The sequence below is a fragment of the Mesoplodon bidens genome, assembly GCF_964165515.1.
Source record: "Mesoplodon bidens genome assembly, chromosome: 1".
Classification (NCBI taxonomy): Eukaryota; Metazoa; Chordata; class Mammalia; order Artiodactyla; family Ziphiidae; genus Mesoplodon; species Mesoplodon bidens.
This window is the reverse complement of record NC_138176.1, coordinates 136,863,903-136,889,554: the sequence shown is the minus strand read 5'-3', so window position 1 is coordinate 136,889,554 and position 25,652 is coordinate 136,863,903. Positions and strand designations below refer to the sequence as shown.

At 37.1% G+C, this 25,652-nt stretch overlaps 2 protein-coding genes across 5 annotated transcripts in view; both read right to left on the bottom strand.

Moving 5' to 3' along the window:
• Positions 1-13,894, bottom strand: part of PDCL2 (phosducin like 2) — a 28,355-nt gene extending 14,461 nt beyond the window's left edge. Inside the window, exons 1-2 of the mRNA XM_081238750.1 lie at positions 13,635-13,894; positions 12,952-13,042 (exon numbers count right to left, since the gene is read on the bottom strand). Coding sequence (XP_081094876.1) covers positions 12,952-13,042; positions 13,635-13,665 — 122 coding nt within the window. The 5' untranslated portion in view covers positions 13,666-13,894. The remainder of the gene's footprint in view (positions 1-12,951; positions 13,043-13,634) is intronic.
• A 9,374-nt stretch (positions 13,895-23,268) lies between these two features.
• The window catches only part of NMU (neuromedin U), a 49,385-nt gene continuing 47,001 nt past the window's right edge, over positions 23,269-25,652 (bottom strand). For 2 of the 4 annotated variants that reach the window (XR_014015270.1, XM_081227274.1), the window contains one exon: positions 23,269-23,888. The gene's annotated coding sequence lies outside the window, so the exon portion shown is untranslated. Of the gene's footprint in view, positions 23,889-24,884; positions 25,048-25,652 lie in introns of those variants that run through there. The other 2 variants (XR_014015271.1, XM_081227275.1) reach the window with 2 other exon arrangements.

Sequence of the window (25,652 nt, the reverse complement as noted above, 5' to 3'; positions counted from 1 at the left end):
AAGGGGACTTACTATATTTAGCTCTGGCATCTGGGGTCTTCCTGATCCTAGAGAGACTGCCCCTCTCTGAGCTAGCTAGTTCCCAAAGATAGCAAACACTCACCAGAGAGCACAGTCCTCAAATGCAAACCAACCAATCCAGAGCCCAGTCCCTCAACTACTTCCTTAACTGGGCTGAGCCACTATCCCCAAATCATCCCCTGGGCTTGGTACCAGACAATTAGAGATAGGCACTACAGTCCAGAGCTTGTCAAATTTTTTCCAACTAGCCAATCCTAAATCTGCTTACCCTGCCTAGCTCGTCTTTCCCACAGAAACTACATAAAGGCTCATATCCATCTTAGCCTCTCCCTCCTCCTGCCTCTTGACCAACTGGTGCTTCCCTGTGTAGCCCTGCATGGTGGGGCATGCCCCCTACTCTTGAGACCTGTGAATAATAATGGCAATTATCTCCTGATCTGTTGGCTTCACCAAACCTGAATATATACAAAATCCTGGGTCTATTTTAAAACACTGTGTCCTTATTTCACATATTAGAAACATGTCCAGTGAGACCACTCACTTTATATAACAAGTAATCCAAGCAAAATTAAGCCTAGAGGAGAATGTCAAGAACAGTAATCCAAGTCTAGGGCCCTCTCAGTTTTCAAACTGAAGGTCTTCAATTTTCCTTCTACTGGCCCAGATATTCAGAACTTACAGTCACTCCAGAGAGCTTTTGGGAGCCCTATTTTGTTTGCATTGAGTATCTGGCATCACTAATGTCCCTCATTTGATCTCATTGGCTTAATATCTTTCAGAATTTTCAAGAAGTTTTTGTTCCAGTGATGGCACTATGCCCTACTTAATGGTGCAGCTATCAACTACTTTTCTTCTTCCTCCGCTCTTCCACCTTCTCCTCCTCATTCTTCTTTACTTTCAACAGAATTGGGCAGGGAAAGACATAAAAACCTGGGTTAGCTTTGCCATCAGGAAGTGACAGAGTGTTCAATGGCCTGCAGTTTTCACCTAACAGTCCTACCAGTTGTGATTCAGTCACCTAAACAGAAAGCCCTCTATAGCTATTTTAAGCAGCAAGAGGCTTAATCTGAGGAATTAAGTGCTTTACAAACTTAATGGAAGGATGAAGGAGGAGGCTCCAGACTGGGCTACCAGGAAGACTCCCAGAACAACTTTGCAAAATTGGTCTGCCAATGGAACAGCTTTCTCCACTGCAATCCAGAAACTGGGGAATCTGGAACTAACGTTCCAATTGGGCCCTAGTCTCCCCTACTCTGGTGATCAGAAAACCCCTGTAACAGTTGTCTCTAGGAACCTATCTCCTTAGCAGAGACTGGGAGAAAATATTTGCAAAAGTCGTATCTGAACTGGACTGTTATTTGAAATATACAAAACTCTAAAAACTCCACAATAAGAAAACAACCTGATTTTAAAAATGGGCCAAAGGTCTTAACAGACACCTCACTAAAGAAGATATACAGATGATAAATAAGCATATGAAAGGATGCTCCACATCTATGTCAACAGGAAAACAAAATTAGAACAATGAGAGGCCATTACACTCCTATTAGAATGGCCAATATCTGGAACACTGATAACACCAAATGCTGGAGAGGACTGGAGAAACAGGAACTCTCGTTCGTTGCTGATGGGAATGCAAAATGGTACAGGCACTTTGGAAGACAGTTTGGCCGTTTGGTTTTTTTTTTTTTTACAAAACTAAACATACTCTTATCATTTGATCCAGCTATCAAGCTCCTTGATATTTACCCAGAGGTATTGAAAACATGTCCACACAAAAACCTGCACACAGATGTTTACAGCAACTTTACTCATAATTGCCAAAAGTTGGGGACTTCCCTGGTGGCGCAGTGGTTAAGGATCCACCTGCCAATGCAGGGAGAACACGGGTTCGATCCCTGTTCTAGGAAGATCCCACATGCCACAGAGCAAGTAAGCCCGTGCACCACAGCTGCTGAGCCTGCGCTCTAGAGCCTGCAGGCCATGACTACTGAAGCCCACACGCCTAGAGCCCGTGCTCCACAACGAGAAGCCACCGCAATGAGAAGCCCACGCACCACAACGGAGAGTAGCCCCCACTCACCGCAACTAGAGATAGCCCATGCACAGCAACGAAGACCCAATGCAGCAATCAATCAATCAATCAATCAATCAATAAAATAAATTGCCAAAAGCTGAAAGCAACTAAGATGTCCTTCAGTAGGTGAATGGATAAATAAACTGTGGTATATCCAGATAATGAAATATTATTCAGTGCTAAAAAGAAATGAGCTATCAGGCCATGGAAAGACATGGAGAAACCTTAAATGCATATTACTAAGTGAAAGAAGCCAATCTAAGAAGGCTACATACTATATGATCCCAACTATATGACAGACTGGAAAAGGCAGAACAGTGGAGACAGTACAAAGATCAGGGGTTGGCAGGGGAGAGGAATGAATAGGCAGACCACAGAGGATTTTTAGGGCAGTGAAAATACTGTGAATGGTACCATAATGATGGATATATGTCATCATACATTTGTCCAAACCCAAGAATGAACTGTAATGTACATTATGGACTTCGGGTGATTCTGATGTATCAATGTAGGTTCATCAGTTATAACAAATATATCACTCTGGTGGGGAATATTGACAATGGGGGAGGTTATGTTATGTGTGAGGCAGGAGGTATATTATATAGGAAATCTATACCTTCCATCAATTTTGCTGTGAACCTAAAACTGCTTTATAAAAAGTCTTAAAGTTTTTTTTTGTCATTGCTCTTTTGTTTTGGCTTTAAATGAGGGATTTGCTTTAAATCAGCACTATCAAGACTACTACAGAATTTTCTCTTAACAATAAGTAAAATTTTAAAAGGCTACAGGTTCCTTTTTCCTTAGATCCAAAGTGACAGCAGAGATACTGAAATAATATTAGAATTTGGTGACCAGAATTAGAGTTGTACTTTTGATGTGGAATATGCAAGGGAAAGAACTTCTGTGTGTAATATCTCTTTAATCTCTGTGGCAGAGACTGTTTGGGTGTTCATCAGTATAGCTTCCTCTTCCAGGACTCACAGGAAGACTATATTTGTCAGCATCCTTGGCAGTTAGATTAGGGCCATGAGACTGGATTACGTCCAGTGGAACATGTGTGAAAATGATATGTACATTTCTATGACTTATCCCTGAAATGTCCCATACCATCTTTCATAATGTCTTCCTGGTCCACAAGCCTGGATGTTAAGGATTCTGAGATGATGAAGCCCCTAATGAAATGTTCATTGCAGCACTATTTACATTAGCCAGGACATGGAAACAACCTAAATGTCCATCGACAGATGAATGGATAAGGAAGATGTGGTACATATATACAATGGAATATTACTCAGCCATAAAAAGGAACGAAATTGGGTCACTTGTAGAGATGTGGATGGACCTAGAGTCTGTCATATAGAGTGAAGTCAGAAAGAGAAAAACAAATATCGTATATTAACACATATATGTGCAATCTAGAAAAATGGTACAGATGAACTTATTGGCAGAGCAGGAATAGAGACGCAGACGTAGAGAATGGACTTGTGGACACAGTGGGGGAAGGGGATGGTGGGATGAATTGGGAGATTAGGTTTGACATAAATACACTACCACATGTAAAACAGATAGCTAGCGGGAACCTGCAGTATAGCCCAGAGAGCTCAGCTCTGTGCTCTGGGATGACCTAGATGGGTGGGATGGGGTGGGAGGTGGGAGGGAGGTCCAAGAGGGAGGGGATATATGTATACATATGGCTGATTCTTTTCATTGTACAGCAGAAAGTAACACAACATTGTAAAGCAATTATACTCCAATTAAAAAAAAAAAAAAAAGAGCCCAGGTTCCTAGTCATCACCTGGAGAAGAGCTGCTCAGAAGAAGCTTGTAAAACATGCATCATCTGTGAGTGAGGCACTTTCTTGTGTGAAACCACTAAGATTTTGCATTTGTTTGTTACAGCAGCTAGCATTATCTTGATAAATTCTGCTGACGTGACTGTATCAATAGATTTGTGATTGTTGAATGATCCTTGCATTCCTTGAATAAACCTTAATTATTCACTATATATGATTATTTTAATACACTGTTTTATTTGCTAATATTTCATTTAAGATTTTTGCATCTATGTTTCAAAAGTGAGATTAATCTACAGCAATATTTATCAAGTTGAGGCATGTGGACATCCCACATGAGAATTACTTGGGAATGGCAGGTTCCACAGATGGGCATATTCCTGAGACTCAACCCAAAGTAACTGAATATTACCTCTTGGTACTGGTCTCAGGAATGTGTATTTTTAACTTCATATTATGGATGGTTATTAACACTTACAGTAGTAAAGCGACCCCAGATGTGTGCATCTTCCATCAATAATTTCTATGGCCAATTCTCTTTCATCTCAACCCCCACTAACTCCCCATTTCAAGGGCTATTTTGAAGCAAATATAAGACATCATGTCATTTCATCTGTAAATATTTCATTATATATCTCTAAAAGACGAGGATACTTTAAAATTTTTGATTCACATGGCATAATCGTATCTAAAACAATGGTAATTCCTTAATATATTCAGATATTGTTCAAATAATCCTATTTTCTCCATTTAAAATTTTTATTTAATTGTTATAAAATATCCATAACATAAAATTTACCATGTTAACCATTTTTAAGTATACAGTTCAGTAGCATTAAGTTCTGGCCCCATTTTTAAAGTTTGTTTATTCAAATGGGAATCCAAATTAGATTTATAGAGTGGTTATTATATCTCTTAAATCTCATTTAATACACAGATTCTTTTCCATCTATTTTCCCCCTAGAAATTTCTTTGTTGAAGGAAACTGGATTGCTTGTCCAAACTTTCCTACAGTCTGAATTTAGCTTATTATATTATCATGAAATCAATTCACACAAGAAATCAAAATTTTTAGTAGTAAAGCTAGGTGATTATTTTGACTAACTAACTTAAGATCCATGAGTCTATTACTTCCTGTCTGTACTAGCCTTGTCTGACTGTGATAGTAAGATTATATTATCAATAAATGTAACAATGTCATATGCAATTTATTAGTAAGCTTTTCATCTTAATGAAAACATAGGGATTATCTGTGCCTTGAAAAGTAGAGAAAAATCAGCTATACAATAAATTTTAGGAAGCAGGCTATCTTCTTAATTATGCTTTCCTCTCTCTTATTGTATCAATTTTGGAAACTATTTTTTCATTTTAAAAATGATGTATATGATCATGTATCAGATACTCTCCTGTGTCTGGCTTCTTTAATTCCATATAATGTTTTCAAATTTCACCAAAGTTTGTGTGTATCAGTAGTTTGCGTACTTTCTTACAGAGTAGTATTCCCTTTCATGAACACACTACAGTTTGTTTATTCATTCACCTTACATTCATTTATCATATCGATGGACTTTTGGGTTGTTTCCAGTTTCTGGCTATTATGAATATTCATGTACAAGTCTTTGTATTGACAGATACCTTCAATTCTCTCAAGTAAATATCCAGGAATTTAATTGATAGGTTATATGTTAAATGCATATATAACTTTAGAAGAAATTGCCAAACTATTTCCCAAAGTTATCATATTATGAGAATTCCAGTTCCTCCAAACTATTTAGTTTTAAATTGTAACATAATTCATATACAATAAAATTCAACGATTTAAAGTGTATTACTCAGTGATTTTTAAAATATTCACAAAGCTGTGCATCCATTACCACTATCTAGTTCCAGAACAGTTTTACTGTACAAAAAGAAACCCCATATCCATTTGTAGTTATTCTCTATCCCCCCCATCCCAGGCCCTGGAAATTAATAATCTGCTTTTTGTCTCTATAAATTTTCCTATTCTGAACATTTCATATAAGTAGAATCATGTAAAATGTGACCTTTTATCACTGGCTTCCTTCCTTAGCATAACATTTACAAGGTTCAGTCCTGTTGTAGCATGTAGCAGTTCATCATTTCTTTACATGGCTGAATAATTTTCCATTGTACGAATACACCATATTTTGTTTATCCACTCACCAGTTGATGGACAGTAAGTTTCTTTGTACTTTTTGGCTATTGTGAATGCTGCTACTATGAACATTCATGTACACGTTTTGTGTTTTCAATTCTCTTGGGTGTACATATCTAGGAGTGGAATTGCTGGATCATGGTAACTCTATGTTTAATATTTGAAGAAATTCCAGACTGCACCATTTTACATTCCCACCAGCAATGTATGGTGATTCAAAATTCTCCACCTGTTCACCAACACTTTTGTTATTTTTCTGTCTTCTTTATTATAACCACCCTGGTGGGAGTGAAATGGAAACTCACTGTGGTTTTGATTTGCATTTCCTTAATAACTAATGATATTAAGCATTTTTTCATGTGCTTATTTTCCATTTATATACCTTCTTTGGAGGAATGTCTATTCAAATCCTTTGCATGTTTTTTAATTAAGTTATTTGGTTTTTTGTTGTTGAGTTTTATGAGTTCTTTATATATTCTTAGTAATCCCTTATCGTATATCTAATTTGCAAATATTTTCTCCCATTCTGTGGGTTGTCTTTTCACTTTCTTGATAGTGTCCTTTGATGCACAGATATTTTAAATTTTGATGAAGTCAAATTTATCTATTTTTTCCTTTTTGTTGCCTTTTGTTATTTTCGGTGTCATCTGAGAAATCATTTCCAAATCCAATGTCATGGACATATTCCCCTGTGTTTTGTTTGAAGAGTTTTATAGTTTTAGTTCTTACATTTGGGTCTTTGATCCATTTTGAGTTAACCTTTATATATGGTATGAGGTAGGAGTCCAACTTTATTCTTCTGCATGTGGATATCCAGTTTGCCTAGCACCATTGGTTGAAAAGATTGTCCTTTCCCCATTGAATGTTCTTGACACCTTGTTGAAAAATCATTTGACTATTTATGAGAGAGTTTCCTTCTTGTCTCTCTATTCTATTCCTCTGGTCTGTATGTCTATCCTTACGTCACTATAACACTGTTTTGATTACTGTTGCTTTGTAGTAAGTTTTGAAATCAGGAAGTATTGGTCTTCCAACATTGTTCTTTCTCAAGATTGCTTACTTTCCAGGATCTGGATGTGTTTCTTTTTATTCATTCTGCCAATTTCTGCCTTTAATTTTAGATTACTTGGCTTAATTTAAAATCCATATACATTTAAAGTATGTAATGTAAGTGCCTGACATTAAGCTTTTGATTACTGAGGCACCTATTTCAAAAGACATCCATCTTGAAAACCATACTGCCAGCTGTATGACACAGCTACTAGCAAAACAACCAGATAAGGAATTAGGCTGCTCCCACCCATGAAAGTCTTTCTTTCAGAGAGCCCTGGGTAACCTAGATAACTGACCACTTGAGTGACCCCTCTTCTCCCTTCCTGTGCTCTAATTCCAGCTCTTATGCTCTACATTAGCCAATAAAGAGTGAACACATGAAACCTAGATACCCCATCAATGGACTCTAATAAAGGCACAGACGCAGGTCCCACTCCCACCCCTCCACCAGACCTGGCTGAGTGGCCCTCAGGCATGCTGTGTGTTCTTCAGGATTTCTGAGGAATAAATCTTGTTCCTCGAAGTTCTCTCAAAGTTTCTTGCTGAAGTGCATCCTACAGTCATAATACAAACCACAGGAACCAGTCCAGTCACAGCTATAAGTAATACAGGAGGTTAGTGCCTCAGGCATTCCTAGCCAATAGCATCACTATCGATAGGCTGGGACTGACACAACAAAGTAATTACTGAAAAGGAAGGACTTACTTCTGCCATTTAGCTATTTTCTGTATTTCTACATCTTATATGCTTTTTGTTCCTCAATTCTTCCATCATTGCTTCTTTTTGTATTTTTGTATTGTGGTATACCATTTTGATTTCCTTTCTCTTTCCTTTTCTGTATTCTTTTAGTTATTTCTTAGTGATTACCTTAAGGATTAAAATTAATTTCTTACAGTAACCTACTGTGAATAATGCCAACTTAGCTTCAATAGTATACAAACACTCTGCTCTTATACATCTTCATCCCTCCCTCTTTATATCATTATTGTTACAGACTACATTGTTATATACTGTGTCCATTAATATCGATTTATAATTATTGTTTTATAAACTTGCCTTTTAAATCATATAGAAAAAAGGGAGTTAAAAACCAAAAATACAGTAATATTGGCTTTTATATTTACCTATACAGTTACCTTTACCTATGATATTTATTCTTCGTATGGTTTTGAGTTACTGTCTAGTGCCCTTTAATTTCAGGCTGACAGACTCCTTTAGCTAATTTTTAGGGGAATTCTAGTACAGTAAGTCCCCAACATACGAACCTTAAAGGTGCAAACTTTAAAAGATGCGAACGTGCATTTGCATGTCCAATCACGTAAGTTAGTTCATGTGTCTGGTGTACATTGTCACATGCATGCATTCTCTACAAGTGGTTGTACTTTTGGTACTTTACTGTACAGTACTGCATACAGTACAATAGTACAGTAGTACAGTATCTTTATTTCAAGCCCAGGATGTCCAGAAACAAGTGTAAAAGCAGCAGTGATGTAGCTGGTACTGCTAAGAAGTGCCAGCTGTTGTACTATACTACTGTACTTTCCAAGGTTAAGATTAAAAATGTTTTATTTTTTGTGTTTGTTTTTTATGTTTTGTGTGAAAGGTTTATAAACCTATTACAGTACAGTATTATATAGCCAATTGTGTTAGTTGGGTACCTAGGCTACCTTTGTTGGACTTATGAACAAATTAGACTTACGAATGTGCTCTCAGAATGGAACTCATTCATATGTAGGGGACTTGCTGTAGTAAGAAACTCACTTAGATTTTATCTAGGAATGTCTTAATTTCTCCTTCATTCTTGTAGCATAGTTTTGTCAAATATGGAATTCTTGACTGACAGGTGTTTTTTTTTCTCTTGCAGCCTCTAAGATTTCTGAGGAGAAATTGGCTGATAGTCTTTTTAAGGGATGTGTCTTTGTGTGGGTCTCTGAGTTTACCCTACTTGGAGTCCATTGAGCACCTTGGATTTGTAGACTTATGTCTTTTGTCAAATTTGGGGAGTTTTCAGCCATTATTTCTACAAATATGATTTGTGCCTCTTTCTTTCTCTTTTCCTCTGCTGGGACTCCCATACTATATATGCTAGTTCACCTAGTAGTGTACCACAAGGCCAGTTAGGCTCTGTTCTCTCTTCTTTATTCTGAGACTCAATACTTTCAATTGTCCTATCTTCAAATTTTCTCTATCTTCTCTATCTTCATATCTGCTTTTGAAGCTCTAGAGTGTATATTTCGATTCAATTATTGTACTTTTTGGTATCAGAATGTCTTCTTGGTTCCTTTTTATAATTCCGATCTCTTTATTGTTATTCTCATTTTGTTCATATGATGTTTTCCTGTCTTTGTCCATGTCTTCCTTTAGCTCTTTGAGCATCTTTAAGTTGTCTTAAAGTCTTTGTCTAGTAAGTCTGACCCTTTGGCTTCCTCAGGTATATTTTGTATTGATTTATTTTGTTCCTTTGTCTGGGCCATACTTTCCTGTTTCTTTTGCACACTTCAGTTGTAGTTGTCGGAAAGCTCTATTTTTTTTTTTTTTTTTTTTTTGCATTACGCGGGCCTCTTACTGTCGTGGCCTCTCCCGTTGCGGAGCACAGGCTCCGGACGCGCAGGCTCAACGGCCATGGCTCACGGGCCCAGCCGCTCCGTGGCATGTGGGATCCTCCCGGACCGGGGCACGAACCCGCGTCCCCTGCATCGGCAGGCGGACCCCCAACCACTGCGCCACCAGGGAAGCCCCTCCTGTTTCTTTTTATGCCTGCTTTTTTTGTTGTTGTTGAAAACTGAATATTTCATTCAATTGGTAACTCTAGAAATCAGATGCTTCTTCCAACCCATGTTTTTGTTTTTGTTTTTATTTTTTTATATCGGGTGTGTCTGTGCCAGGATCAGCCTCAGGTGAAAGCATAAGGTCTTCTCAGGTCTTTTCTGAGCCTTCAACTTTCCCAAGGCTTTCTAAATTCCCCCATATATATGGTTGTTTTTGAATGTTAAAAAAAAGAAACCAGAAGTGGCTCCTTAAAATCTCCCGGAAGCCACGTGAGCCAGTGAGGGTTGACAGAATGACTGCCAGTCTCTGGGTCTGTACCTCTGCATTCAGAGCAGCAGTCTGCAATCAGATCACAGAATCCTGATATTTGAGGACAAAGTCCTTATTGCCTACCCTGGCTCCAGCAAGAAACACAGGATGCTGTTGAAACAGCTGCCTGCCATGGGGCTGGGGAGTGAGGGATGGATAGCTGTTACTACACTGAGGACTGAAATCAACCAATACTAACTGAAATTTACCAGACAAGCTTTATGCTGTAAGCTACAAGTGTTCAAATAGACTCCAGAGTTCCAAAGCCATAATTTCAGACCGTTTCTGCCAGTACAATTGCTACCTAGGTGGACAGATGGATTCTTGGAGCTTTCTACTTCACCTTTGCTGCTGTCCACTTGGCCAGTCATTTTTGGAAAATCCCTCAAATTTGGGTTTCTATTTAAACTTTCACCCACTCATTTTAGCATCTATCAGCAGATCTTGCCCATGGGGGATTATTACTATGGTGTTTTAATGGTGATCTTTCTATTTTCCTCATTCTGTCTACACTTATTAATTGGAATTCTTCAGTGAGGAAGAATTGTTACTTCTTCTGAATTTGTTCATGTATTCATTTACTTATCTATGTCACTACAGGATAAGGACTCAAGGATAATTACTTTATTACTTATTTTATAATTCAATATTATAGTAATTAATTTGGTTGTTCAAGTTGTTCCAACTCTGGCCAATCTGAGATCTTTTAGTTTGGCTCCTGTGCCTTGAAAAAAGTTTTTAGCACTTCCTTAACTTTCTGATACTACAAAATGCCCCAGACTCATACTGTTCTTTCTCAACTCACACTGTTGAATAAAGCAGTTCTTTAAGAATCACTGGTTCCGGAGGAGACCTTCAAGATGGCGGAGGAGTAAGACGTGGAGATCACCTTCCTCCTCACAAATACATCAGAAATACATCTACATGTGGAACAACTCCTACAGAACACCTACTGAATGCTGGCAGAAGACCTCAGACTTCCCAAAAGGCAAGAAACTCCCCACATACCTGGCCACATGGCTGACAGGGTCTTGGTGCTCCAGCAGGGTGTCAGGCCTGTGCCTCTGAGGTGGAACAGCCAAGTTCAGGACATTGGTCCACCAGAGGCCTCCTGGCTCCATGTAATATCAAATGGCAAAGGCTCTCCCAGAGATCTCCATCTCAACACTAAGACCCAGCTCCACTCAACGACCAGCAAGCTACAGTGCTGGACATGCCATTCCAAACAACTAGCAAGACAGGAACACAACTCCATCCATTAGCAGAGAGGCTACCTAAAATCATGATAAGGTCACAGACATCCCAAACACACCACCGGACATGGTCCTGCCCACCAGAAGGACAAGATCCAGCCTCATCCACCAGAACACAGGCACCAGTCCCCTCCACCAGGAAGCCTACAACCGACTGAACCAACCTTAGCCACGGGGGGCAGACACCAAAAACAATGGGAATTATGAACCTGCAGCCTGCGAAAAGGAAACCCCAAACACAGTAAGTTAAGCAAAATGAGAAGACAGAGAAATACACAGCAGATAAAGGGGCAAGGTTAAAAACCAACCAGACCAAACAAATGAAGAGGAAATAGGCAGTCTACCTGAAAAAGAATTCAGAGTAATGACAGTAAAGATGATCCAAAATCTTGGAAACAGAATGGAGAAATTACATGAAATGTTTAACAAGGACCTAGAAGAACTAAAAAGCAAACAAACAATGATGAATAATACAATAAATGAAATTAAAAATTCTCTAGAAGGAATCAATAGCAGAATAAGTGAGGCAGAAGAATGGATAAGTAACTTGGAAGATAAAATAGTGGAAAAAACTACCACAGAGCAGAATAAAGAAAAAAGAATGAAAAGAATTAAGGACAGTCTCAGAGACCTCTGGGACAACATTAAATGCACCAACATTTGAATAATAGGGATCCCAGAAGAAGAAGAGAAAAAGAAAGCAACTGAGAAAATATTTGAAGAGATTATAGTTGAAAACTTCCCTAACATGGGAAAGGAAATAATCAAGTCCAGGAAGCACAGAGAGTCCCATACAGGATAAATCCAAGGAGAAACATGCCAAGACACATATTAATCAAACTATCAAAAATTAAATACAAAGAAAAAATATTAAAAGCAGCAAGGGAAAAACAACAAATAACATATGAGGGAATCCCCATAAGGTTAGCAGCTGATCTTTCAGCAGAAACTCTGTAAGCTAGAAGGGAGTGGCAGGACATATTTAAAGTGATGAAAGGGAAAAAACTACAACCAAGATTACTCTACCCAGAAAGGTTCTCATGCAGATTCGATAGAGAAATTAAAACCTTTACAGATAAGCAAAAGCTAAGAGAATTCAGCATCACCAAACCAGCTTTACAACAAATTCTAAAGGAACTTCTATAGGCAGGAAACACAAAAGAAGGAAAAGACCTACAATAACAAACCCAAAACAATTAAGAAAATGGTAATAGGAATATACGTATCGATAATTACCTTAAACGTGAATGGAATAAATGCTCCATCCAAAAGACACAGGCTCACGGAATGGAAACAAAAACAAGACCTGTATATATGCTGTCTACAAGAGACCCACTTCAGGCCTAGGGACACATACAGACTGAAAGTGAGGGGATGGAAAAAGATATTCCACACAAATGGAAATCAAAAGAAAGCTGGAGTAGCAATTCTCGTATTCTTAGTTTCATTCTTACAATACTTCATTCAAAAACTCATAAATTATCCAAATGAATCACTGTACCTATATATTTCAATAGCTCTCATATCTTCATCATCAAATTCATCTTCATCTTCCTTCAACTGTGCAAGAGTCATCTTTTCATATGGTTTAACTAAAACAAAATAAGTTGTAGATAACTGAGTTATTTAAAAGCCAATTTTACTTTAGAGTCACATGTCTAGAAAAAACAATATATTAGATAAATGGAGATCAAGAATATCTTTAATGTTTCAGTTTCTCCAGCATATAAACTATATTGTGGCTGACTGCTTCAGGTTTGTTTAAAGTGCTATTACTCCCTCAGAGTTCACAGAACTACCAGGCTGCATTTAAAAGCAGATGTGAAAATCAATTAGACCTCATAAATTTAGATTTCCTCAAGTACTAGGAAATTTTAACAAATAATACATTTTATATAGAATGATCAAAACAGAAAGTAATCAGAAGGTAGAGAAATATGATAGAGGAAAAAAAAGCTCACTAGGTTAGATACCAGGGCATTTCAGCTCTGATATTAACTAGTATGTAACTTTCAACACATGAATTAGAAATTTTAGGTGTCAGCATCTTAATTTCAAAAGTATGGGTGGGATTTATATTAAATTATTTCTAATGTCCTCTCTCCCTCTAAATTCATGAAATACATGATCACTGTCATAACTGTATAATTCCCTTCACCCAGCCCACCAAATGCACAGCTATACCCATTGCTTCTTTCTGTAAACGTAAAACCATTTCTTCAATTTCATCTTTTGGCTCTTCTTTTGGAGGAAGAATGCCAAAATCTCTTAAAATTTCATTCCATTCTGTATCTTCATTTGGATCCTATATAAAAAAAATAAAAAATCTATTAGCACAGTTGTGCATTTTAATATATGTAAAATCGATTTCCAACCATGTAATTGTTCATGAACTCTACAGGTAAACTAGAAAATTAGTTTCAAAGAATAGAACAAAATGGCCTACTTTTTTCCCATTTCCCAGTTCTGTAATGCAACTACATACTTTGATAAAAAGAATACATCCTCTACCCTCAAAGTTACACTGAGATGTTTAGTAAAAAATAAACCTAAAAAACATATATCAAATGTTAATGAAGAAACTTGTAAGTCATGGAAAATTCTCTGAAGACTATTAATAGGCAAAACTAATTCACATCATGCAAAATACTGTTTTCTTTTTCTACATAAGCATTCAAGACCTCAAGGTGGACTTGCTTCTTTTCAGCTATATAACTTCATGGAATTCTTACTCCCAAGTTAAATCTTAGAAGAGGTTAGGAATCGTTTCATAATTCAATTTTTGTCTAACCATAATTTCTTTCTTTGAAACTTAACCTTGTTTTCCATGTTACTTAGGCTTTGATGTTTTATTTGCTGCTCTTCCTGAAACTGTCTGTCATATATCAACTATATTGTCTTTCTAGTCTGCTGTCCCTTTTCTCTGAGGTTTTCAGAGAAAAGGAGAACTTAATTATATACATGAGTAAATACTGCTGCAAACAAAGTAAAGGATAGCCTTGAATGAGCTCCACCTCTGGGTGTTCACATCCTGCATAATCCCCTCTCCTTGATTATGGGTGGGGACCATGGCATGCTTCTAATCAATAGAATATGGCAAAGGTAAAGGAATATAATTTCTTTGATTTCATTCCATAAGATAGTAACTTCCATCTTGCCAGCATTCTCTCACACTTGCTGGCTTTGATAAAGCAAGCTGACATACTGTGAGGTCCCCCATGGAGAGAACTATGTGACAAGGAAAATGTAGTCAACAATCAGCTAGACACTGAGATCCTCAGTCAAATAGCTCCAAAAGAACTGAATTCTGCCAACTACCATGTAAATAAACTTAGAAGGGGATCCTTCAGATGTACTCTGTTGTACCTTCAGATTCAACCCCAGCTCTAGCTGACACTTTAATTGCAACCTTGTTGGAGACTCTGAAGCAGATGGACCAGCTAAGCAATGCCTGGATCCTTGACCCATAAAAACTCTGAGATAATAATTGTGTTATTTTAAGTCACCAAGTTTGTGGTGATTTGTTATGCAACAATGGATAACTAATACAAGTATCATCTTATTTCTCCTCTTCATCCTATTCTTTGGGCAAAGTTTTGGGTTTTTATTCACACTGGTCTTTTACTGGTCTCTCTATCCACAAAATCTTCTGATCTCCATTCTTTCTATATGTCTTAAAACAATTAAGTCACCATCAGCAGGAGTTCTGCACTTGGTAATGGCAGACTAGATAATTTGGATCAAGCCTCTTACTGAGAACAGCTAGTAAAACTGGACAAAATAGATGAAAATTAATTTGAAGGCACTGAAGAATCAACAAAGCAGTGAAGAGAATTATGGTAAGAAAATCCTGGATGAGAAGTAGACCCAGAGAAAGAAGCTCTATGTTTGGGTCTATTCCCCTTCAATCAACTACCAATTCTGAAAGAGGCCAAGACGCTGAGAAATTGAATAAAGGTGCACAGATTCGAGCACAGTGACCAAAGACAGAAATCAATAAGAAAATGATAACTAGGAGATCATCATATATTTGGAATTAAAAAAAAATTCTAAATGACCAAAGGGTCAAAGAAGAAATCACAATGGAAATTTAAAAGCATTAGGAATTGAATGATAATAAAGCCACGTATCAAAAATATGTGGGCTATAACGAGAGCAGTTCATGAAAGGAATTTTACACCCTGAATTTAACATATTAGAAAATGGAAAAGGCTTACAAATTAATATATAAGCATCCAACCTAAAAAGCTGGGAAAAGAACATCAAAATAAACCAAAGGTAGAAGGAAGGAAATAATAAAGATGAAAACAGAAATTAATGAAATAAGAATTGAATATATAATACAGTGGGTTAACAAGGCCAAAGATTGGGTCTTAGAGAAGACTAATAAACACTTGCCAAGACTGATAAAGAAAAAAAGTGAGAAGACATCACCAGTATTAAAAATGAAAGAGGGGAACTCCTGACAGATAATACAAATATTTAAAAAGAGAAGCCTCTCTATTGTGTTTTGCTCATATTTTTTTCTACTTTAAGGTGGAAGCTTAGAGCAAACTATAAACCTTTTTTTTTTTCTTTTCAAGCACACATAGAATTTTATTTAAAAATTTTTTTAACATCTTTATTGGAGTTCTTTTCTAATTATAACCACTTAATCTACAAATATTCCTTTAACAAATTCTTTAGCTGCATCCTACAAGTTTTGGTATGCTGTATTTTTATTATTATTCAGTTAAAAATACTTCTAATCTTATGATTTTTTGCTGACATTTTTATTTGGAAGGATACTGCTTAATTTTCAAATATTTTGGACTTTTCTAGGTATCTTATTAATAATTTCTAAGTTACTTCTGCATGGTCGGAAAACATACTTTGTGAAGATTTTGATTTTTTGAAATGCATTTACTTGTTTTATGACCCAGCATATGGCATATCTTAGTGAATGTTCTACATAGTGTGAAAAGAATGTGTATTTTGCCACTGATGGGCTTTTTTCTCCACAAATCAATAGATTGTTGACAGATTTGTTCAGATCTTCTATTCTGCAATTTCTGTATCTAGTTGTTCTATCAATTACTAGGAGGAGGGGTGTTAAAATCTCTAGTTATGATGTGGATTTGTCTATTTCTCCATCAGTTTTTGCTTTATGTGTTTGAAGCTTGATTATGCAAATCCACAGCTATATTTATGATATTTTCCTGATGAATTTCTCCTATCATTATAAAATGTAGTAATCCTCATCTTGATGTCTATTTTGTTTGTTACTAATATAGTTTATACCCCTTATTCCTAAGTACTGTTTAAATAACATGTCTTTTTCAATCCTTTTACTTTAACCCATGTTTCTTTGTATTTAAAGTGTATCTCTTTTAGCAATATGTAGCTATGTATTGCTTTTTAAACTATTCTGATAATCTCTACTTTTTAAGTGTTTACTCCATTTATACTTACTATAATTGTCTTTTTAATTTTTATTGGAGTATAGTTGCTTTACAGTTTTGTGTTAGTTTCTGCTGTACAGCAAATTAATATAATTGTTAATATTAGATGTAGAGCTACTATTTTCCTGTTTTTAATTAGTATTGTTTGCTTTTTTGTTCCTCTGTCCCTTCTTTGCCTTCTTTCGGTTAATTAAATATTTTCTAGAATTATGTTCTTTGCAACTGGCCTTTTAGGTATACAACTTTGCATTACTGCTTTAATCATTGTTCTAGAAATTATAATGGTATCTTTAACATATTACAGTTAATACTGTAGTATTTTACATAAAATATGGGAAACTCACTTAGTATAGTTCCATTTACCACTATCCTATCCTTTGCCTTACTGCTGTTATATATATTAACATTTACAATATATTTGAACCCCTATAATACAATGTTACAATTTCTACCCTAAACAGTTATAATGTTTTTTAAGAAAATTAAGAGAATAAATATATTTAGTTTTTAGAATTTCCCCACATATTTACCATTTAAGGTGCTCTTCACACTTACTTTTAGATCCAGTTTTCCACCTGATGTAATTTCCTTTCAGTCTGAAGAAACCTTCTTTGCATTTCTTACCCTTCAGATCTGTGGAACCTAATTCTCTCAGTTTTCATATTTCTGAAAATGTCTATTTTTCCCAGTTTTTTTGATGGATAGTTTAGCTGGATATAGAATTTTGGTTTGAAAGTTTTCCCTCCAGCATTTAAAGCATTTTAAAAGCCTTCTGGCCTCCAATGTTTCTGATAAGAAGTCAGCTGTCAATCATATTGCTGTTCTCCTGTATATACATAACATACACATCTTTACATTATGTCTTTTCTCTGGATGTTTTCAAGATTTTATCTTTTGATTTCAGAAGTGTGTCTATGTGCTTGGTGTGGTTTTATTTGCATTTACCCTGTTTGGAGTTCCCTGAACTTCTTAGATTGTTAAGTTTATGTCTTCCCTCAAACTCTGGACAATTTTATCCATCATCTTTTTAATTTTTTCCTGCCCCCCCACCCCATCTTTCCTCTCCTTCTAGGATTTTTGACACGATGTTACATGTATGTTAACCATGTATTACAGTTAGATATTATGTTAACCAATTTAACAATGTCCCTTCAGTTCAGTGAATCTCTATTCACTTTTAATATTTTTCTCTCTGTTCTTAAAGTTGGACACTTTCTATTGATGAACCCAAGTTCCCTGACTCTTCTGCCATCTGCAATCTGCTGTAAAGCCCATTCAGTGAATTTTTTATTTCAGTTGTTGATCTTTTCAGTTCAAGAATTTCCATTTGTTTTATTACTGTTTCTATTTCTCTGTTATGATTCTCCAACTGTTAATTCATTTTCCTTTAAGTCCTTGAATATATTTATAATAGCTGCTTTAAATTCTTCATTTGCTAATATCAACATCTGGATAGTCTCAGGATTTGTCTCCATTGGTTGCTTTGCTTTTGAATATGAGTCACATTTTGAATATGGCTTTTCATTCTTTTTCTTTTCTGCTTATATAATTTTTATTGCATACTAGACATTCAGGATGATACATCATAGAAATTTATGATTTTTTATGTTCCTCTAAAGTATGTTGATTTTCATACTTGAAGGCAGTTAACTTGGTTGGACTCAAACATCAAACTACTTCAATTGAAATGGGCAGCAGCCAAAACCTCAGATCAGTTCAGTTCTTTGACCTTCTACTGGCTGCTTTTTGCCAGGCACCTTGGGATCTCCTATACACATATGGAGTTTGGATGACAAATAAGAATTTGTGTGGATTTTACATGCAGAATTTAAGGATCATCCCTTCTGATTTTCCTTTCTGAGACTTCCTCATGATTCTCCCACCACTCTACCAGCCCAGGACTTTGCCCTCCAACATCTCTATTAAAATGGTAGTTTTCTGCCACCCCATGCCATATGATTGTAAAACTCCCTCAACTATATCTAATCTTCTTTTTAAACTATTGTGATAATTTTAAAATATGTTGACAAATTCTTTCACGCACCTTTTTTGAGAGTTGAAGCTTAACCCACTTCCATTGAGTGTACGCTGAACCTGCTGTCTCACTTCTAATAAACTGAGAATATGATAGAAGTGACACTATGTGATTTCTAAGATTAAGTCACAAAAGGCACTGCTGCTGCTTTTTCCTCTCAGTCTCTCTCATCACTTGCTCTGGGGGGAAACCAGTTACCATGTTTTGAGGACACTCAAGCAGCCTGTGTTAGTCTGCTTGGGATGCCATAACAGAATATCACAGACCAGGTGACTTAAATAGAAATTTATTTTCTCACAATTCTGGAGGCTGGAAGTCTAAAATCAAGGTGCCAGCAGGGTTGCTACTGGTGAGAACTCTTCTCCTAGTTTGCAGGAGGCCACCTTCTTGTTGGGTGCTCACATAGCCTTTCCTCTGTGTGTGTGCAAAGAGAGAGAGCATGCTCTAGTGTCTCTTCCTCTTCTTATAAGGATACTGATCCTATCAGCAATGTTTTGTAGTTTTCAGTGTACAAGTCTTTTGCCTCCCTGTTTATGTTTATTCCTGAGTATTTTATTCTTTTTGATGCAATTATACATGGAATTGTTTTCTTAATTTCCTTTCTTATTGTTCATTGTAGTGTACAGAAATGTCTTCATCAAATTTTATGGTCACTTTTTATAGTCTCCTACTCTTTGAAGATAACTTCAATTCGGTCTTATGTTTTTTTAAACATAATAAGCATAGTTATTTTATATCTGTTTCTGATCATTCAGATAACTGAAGTCTCTGCAAGTCTGTTTTTGTTGGTTCATGCTCATAGTGCCCTGTTCCCTTGTGTGCTTGGTTACTTTTGACTGATTTCTGCTTGATGTCCTTGAAAACTTATCTCCATGAATTCTAACATAAAGATGTCTTCCTGCACGAGGATTTGCTATTTCTTCCAGGTATTTACGAGCACTACAGTATATAACTAATTTATATAAAATTCACAGTTTGAAGTTTGTTGGATCACCCAGACAATATGCCTTAGGTTGCAATCTATGTGAGAGCTCTCTTGAGCCACAACTTCTTGGGGATAGGTTTTATTGCTTTTCTTTTTCTCCCCTGCTCCACTAGGCATCAAGATGACCTTCCCTGAATTCCTCTAGACATGGGTTTATATCTGGTTCATACTCCTATTAGTTTCCCATGCTTTCATGGACCATACCCTTTGATTCCTTGTCACCCTGTGATTACACCCAGGAACGAACTGCAGATTGCTAAGATGGCCTTGTGGTAAAACCGGCTTTAAAACTCTGGAAATCCATTCACCTGCTTTTCCACTTTCCCTTTGATTTTAGTCTCACCGTTTACTATCACGTTATCTCTGATGCTTTTAAGGAGATAGGTTTTACATTCTAGCCAGCATTTTTACTTGTATTCAGCAGGAGACTTGGTCCAAATAACTGAGCCCTCTATTATCAGAAAATCCAGCAGTCACCTTTTAAAAAACCCTCCCTGCACTTTGCACCCCCTACCTATCTCTCTTTTCTCCTTCCTACTCAAACTTCTTAAAATAATTGTCTGTATATGCTGTAACCACTTGCACCTCCCATTCACTCTTCAATCTACTCCAAATTTGGCTTCTACCTCCAACACTCCTTTCAAAACTGTTCTAAGGTCACCTATGAGCTCCATGTTGTTATTTTCAATGGATTTTCATTGTATTTGATCTCTTAGGCAGAACTGGGGAGAGTTTGGCATTCTTTTCTTGTTAAAACACTCTTTCTTGATATTCATGATATCACATACTTATGGTTTTATTCATACCTCTCCATGACTGCTCTTCCTTAACTGATCTGGGAGTTAGTTGCAATGGGATGTAATAGTAAACGTTGTATACTCTGATCTTCCCTTCACTTTTAGAAATTATCTATGAAATTGTAATAAGAGAAATAGAAATAGGCACCTCAATCTATTTGATAAAGGTATTATGGCATTTATCATGACACAGTTATATCTGACTCTCTCATTCCCCCACAGTAAGCTCTTTTAGAACAAGTCCACAGCTACACATAAGCACTGAATAACTGGCTATTGAATAAATCAATGAATAAATAAATGAACAAAGATTAATATGCTGTCATCTCTACTCTCAATTACATTTCAGCCTATTTCTTGAAGAGCAGACAAAAATCAGGACAAATTTGCAATGTTTTTACATAGTGAATAAAATGCACTTGATAGGAATCTATTATTAACACAAAAGGAATATCCTTTAAAATTGTATGTAATTTGTGTTCAAAATATCCTAATAAATTATACAGCATAAACGATTACCAAAATTAAATATGTAAGACTAGAAAAATCGCAGTGGTTTTAATCTGGGATAGCAGGTGGGAAGAAGCTTTTCTGAAGTTGGAAATGAGAGTTTTACTCTGATTAAAAAAAGGAAATAAAAGCACAGCCTCTGCTTAATAATGCAGCTTTAGATAGAGGAGCAACCTTCTTACGAATTAATGGAAGTTTAACAGAGTTTTTGTGATCAGGTAGGAGAAACTCCAGGGACAGCTGGTCTTTCTCAAGACAGATGCGACTATTAGGGTTTCCTCTCTGACCTTTTTAAAATGTAGTGGGGCAGGATACTTAAATTTAATTACACTTGGGCTAAAGCTGATGGTCTATTTCTTAAGTCAGAAATAGCGAAGCAGTAAGATTTCCAGGATATAGGTGTGAAACGCAATCCAAAGGCTTTCTCCAGCGACAAACGGAAGTTTTTCTTGAGTGATGAAAAAACGGCGTTCTCTTAGAGGTAATTTGAATTTCTCTCCAATCGTGACAGAGACGCAAGCAAAATTTAGCTCTCACTGAAAACAAATGTTAGAACCTAACCCCTGTAGGCTGCCCTCCCCATCGTGCTCAGCCTCCGGCCCAGCCACAGGGACCCCGCTGGGGTGTCCAGGCTCGCCGGAGACCGCGACTCCCACCTGCATGGTGTTCCGCCTCGCCCCTCACACGCCGGTGTCGTCTAACTCCTGGCGGGGACTCCTGGCTCCGACGTCCCCTCGAAGCCACAAGCGAGCCCGCCGAGGTCCTAGCTGTTCCCACTGCCCACGGGGAGGGAGACGGGAGAACAAGGGCCTCTGACGCACGTGCGCCTGGCGCAGCTCTGTTACCAGGCAACGCGGAGGCGTGGCCTAGGAGGTTGCTGTGGGTACTGACGCACCTGGTCTTGGGCATTTATCCCAAACAGCGCCTATTCCGTTCGTGATACTGGGGTCGGCATTCCTCCCACCCTTCCCTCCACCACCTCCAAAATCACGCGTTGTTTCCGTGTCTATGGCACCCTTCAATCCCTGAGTCCTGTCTTCATGGAGAAGTAACAAAATCCTGGGGAGAGAACTCTTCAGAGTAGAAGTTCTTAACGTGGAACCCATAGCCTATATTTGGATGGACTTCAGGGGGTGCCTAGCCCCAGCCCTCGATGCACACATAATTGTGTTGTATGTGTAAATTTTGGGGGGTATTTAAGGACCAGAGCTTTCATCAGATTCTCAAATGGCTCTCTGCCGCCACCTTAAAAACCCATTGCCTTAGGAGACAGGAGCTCAGACTTTAGGTAGGAAACCTAGGCAGTTTGGTTCCTTGGTGTTTAGATGAAGGAAAAGGATGTTTACCGGGAGCTGCCAGGAACATGAGGAAAACATATGATGTTATTGCCAAAGAAGTTTATACCCATGGTCACAAAGATGCGAAAAGATTTGGAAAAGAAGAAAAAATGTTTTTAGTGACACAGTTTTAAACTCGGGCTCAGCATTGGACTACTCCATCTGTAGTGCCCAGTTAATACAAATCGTACACTCCTAATAGCCTATATGTTTTGTTTTATTTGTGTGTAAAATATTAATATTAAATATAAAATATTTTAAAACATCACACTATTTTTGTAACCATGTTTTGTTTTCTTCTTTTTCTCATTCCCCTCCTCCTCCTCTCCCCACACCCCCTTCCTCCCTCATTCCCCTTCTACTCCTCCTCTTTCTTCTTCTTCTCCTTCTTCTTCTTTTTAATATCAGGGGAGTCCCCCAAAATGTAAGTGGCCCAAGTCTCTCTAGATTTCTGACAGGCCCTGGGAGCTGCTGCTTGAATTAGCAGTCAACTCCCTTTCTTATTCTGACGATCTAAAATCCAGGCTAGTTGAATTACTGTGCATAGCACTAGCTAACACTGCCTATGCATTTAGAGCTTTAGAGCTCTTTTGTTACCGAATTAAGTCCTATGGACCCTGCTCAGCCCCTAGCTGGGCAATAGCTCTCTGCCTTGGCGGGGGGAGGGTTCTTTTTCCATTCACGTTTGAGCAGCCAAATAATGAAGCCAAAGCTGAGATCAACACAGCACAAGCTTTATTCAGTGGCCAAAGAATGGAGAAGCAGGAACTGAGTTCACAGATCTACTTCTTGCCCACGTGTCCAGAGGGCTTTAATTTTAAAGAGTAAAGGCAAAGGGAGGAGGAGTGAGGTTAATGATGGGGAGGCATACGCATTAGTCTACTGGGGAGGAGGCAGAGTTTTTTCCAAGGGAATGGAGTGCCACCCCTTTTTATCCTTTTTTGGTCCTTAATATCCAGTCTTGGCCACCAGTAGGTATGTCATTTAATATGCAAATGTAGTAAAATCAGCATATAATGAGATTCAGGGTCTGTTGGAGGTCAGATCTGTCACCGTCTTGGTCCTAGCTGGTTCCATCTGGTTTTTGTTTGTTTGTTTGTAGCTTCCTTTTTTATTTCTGGACCCTTTAACGATTTATGTTAACTCTTGCTGAAAGTGGGGGTTGGCAGGTTTTGAGCAAAGACCTGGAGCAGCTCTGGCAACATTCTCTCGTCTCAAGTCTGCATCGCATCAAGGTAATTCATTTTTTAAAGAAGATACTTTTTGTTCTCTTCTGCTCCTTCTTTCTCATGTTCTTCATGTGGGTTGACAAGAAGTGAAATTCAGGGACTCTCTTAGAAAAAAGCATAATTTAAGCTATAATCAGGGGTCATCATTAGTAAGACAAAGGCTTGTTAGATACTCTGAAGAATGTAAGAACTAATCCTATCCACACAGAGAGCCAGCCTTCTCTAATCAGCCAGCAACCGGCTGGTAGAGTAGGCGGTTATCCAAGAGGCCAGGTCAGAAGGGAAAATCCAGGGGAATCTGAAGGGAAAACCCAGGGGAACCTGAAGGGAGAGAATCTCAACATCCATATGAGGTTAACTGTGCCCACTAGACACTGATTTGATGTAAAAAGTTCACCCACTGTGTTCATGATTCTCTACTAGTAAGATTGCATTCTTTCTGGACAAGGCTGGTTGCCTTTCAGATGCTGCAAGGTGAAACAACTAGATAACTATTAAGAACCTACTGTATAGCATAGAGAACTCTACTCAATACTCTGTAATGACCTATACAGGGTAAGAATCTAAAAGAGAGTGGATATATGTATATGTATAACTGACTCACTTTGCTGTACAGCAGAAACTAACACAACATTGTAAATCAACTATACTCCAATAAAAAAAAAAGATAAACCTAATACTACTACTTGGTAGAAAAAGCTGGCCTCCTGTTTTGTTAGTAAGAATAAGACATCTATTTTACAGTGTATATATCAGAACTTGTTTATTGGACTATTGGATGGATCATGGTCAAATCCTCCAACTAGTATAGTTTTAGTTGGTATTCATGTTCTAAGATTGTTAGCTATTTGGCATTCTGGTATTTTGTAAGAGCTGGTGATTTTGTCACTGAAGAAATCCAAATAGAATAAACTAAAATCACTCATCAAAACTCAGCTCTACTAACTGCCTTTAATAAAAATATCAAAAGAGCATTGTGTATGAGTACCATCAACAGCCTCAAGGATCTAAGGAACATAATTATTCACAGCTTTATTATACACTATCTATCATTACAACACTAAGAAAAAACATTTTAAGATGCTTTTTTAATTTTCAACAAATTAAAACATTTACAATCTCAATCAACTTTTACTGAGAATGCTTACAACACAGGGATTCTCAAACATGTTAAACTTAGCAAGGGTTGTTTTTCAGAAGAAAAAAAAATGTCAGTACATCTTGTATTCCATAGCATTGTTTCTGCAGAAAATAGCTGGCATTCTGTTAAAAAAAATTGAATTTAGATTCAAGTATAAACGGGTATATGAATGTATGTATATAATGAGCATATATACAAGTCTATATACACTTCCTTTATATAGACATTTCTATAAATATTTTGTCATGTATGATAAAGTTGACATCTATTCTTCAACCTGCATGTTTTTAATTATCATTTAATCTCTCTCTGATGAAATGCTTATTCTGTATGCCAGTATTTTCCAAAGTTTTACAAAAATTATTTAACTGTATAAAAGTAGTTTCCTAAAGCTCATTGATGCCAACAAGATTTATGAATATGTTGCAGTTATTCCTCATGTATTTGTGACTAAATCATCCTATTTTATACCTAACCATAGTCTAAATAAATATAAGTCATCAGGACAGAGTAAGATCTCAGATAATCAGATGAGAAAAACAAAGAAAAATTATTATTGAAGTGTTTCTCTATTGACAAGATAAAATGAAATCCTGAGTGAATTAGTATATGTGGGCCCTAATCTTGGAAACAATCCAAATAAAGCTATTTTTCTCAGTTTCAGAGAGAATTTTTTGCTAACTTGATCAAATCATGGATTAAATTCCATTTCACATTTATGAGCACT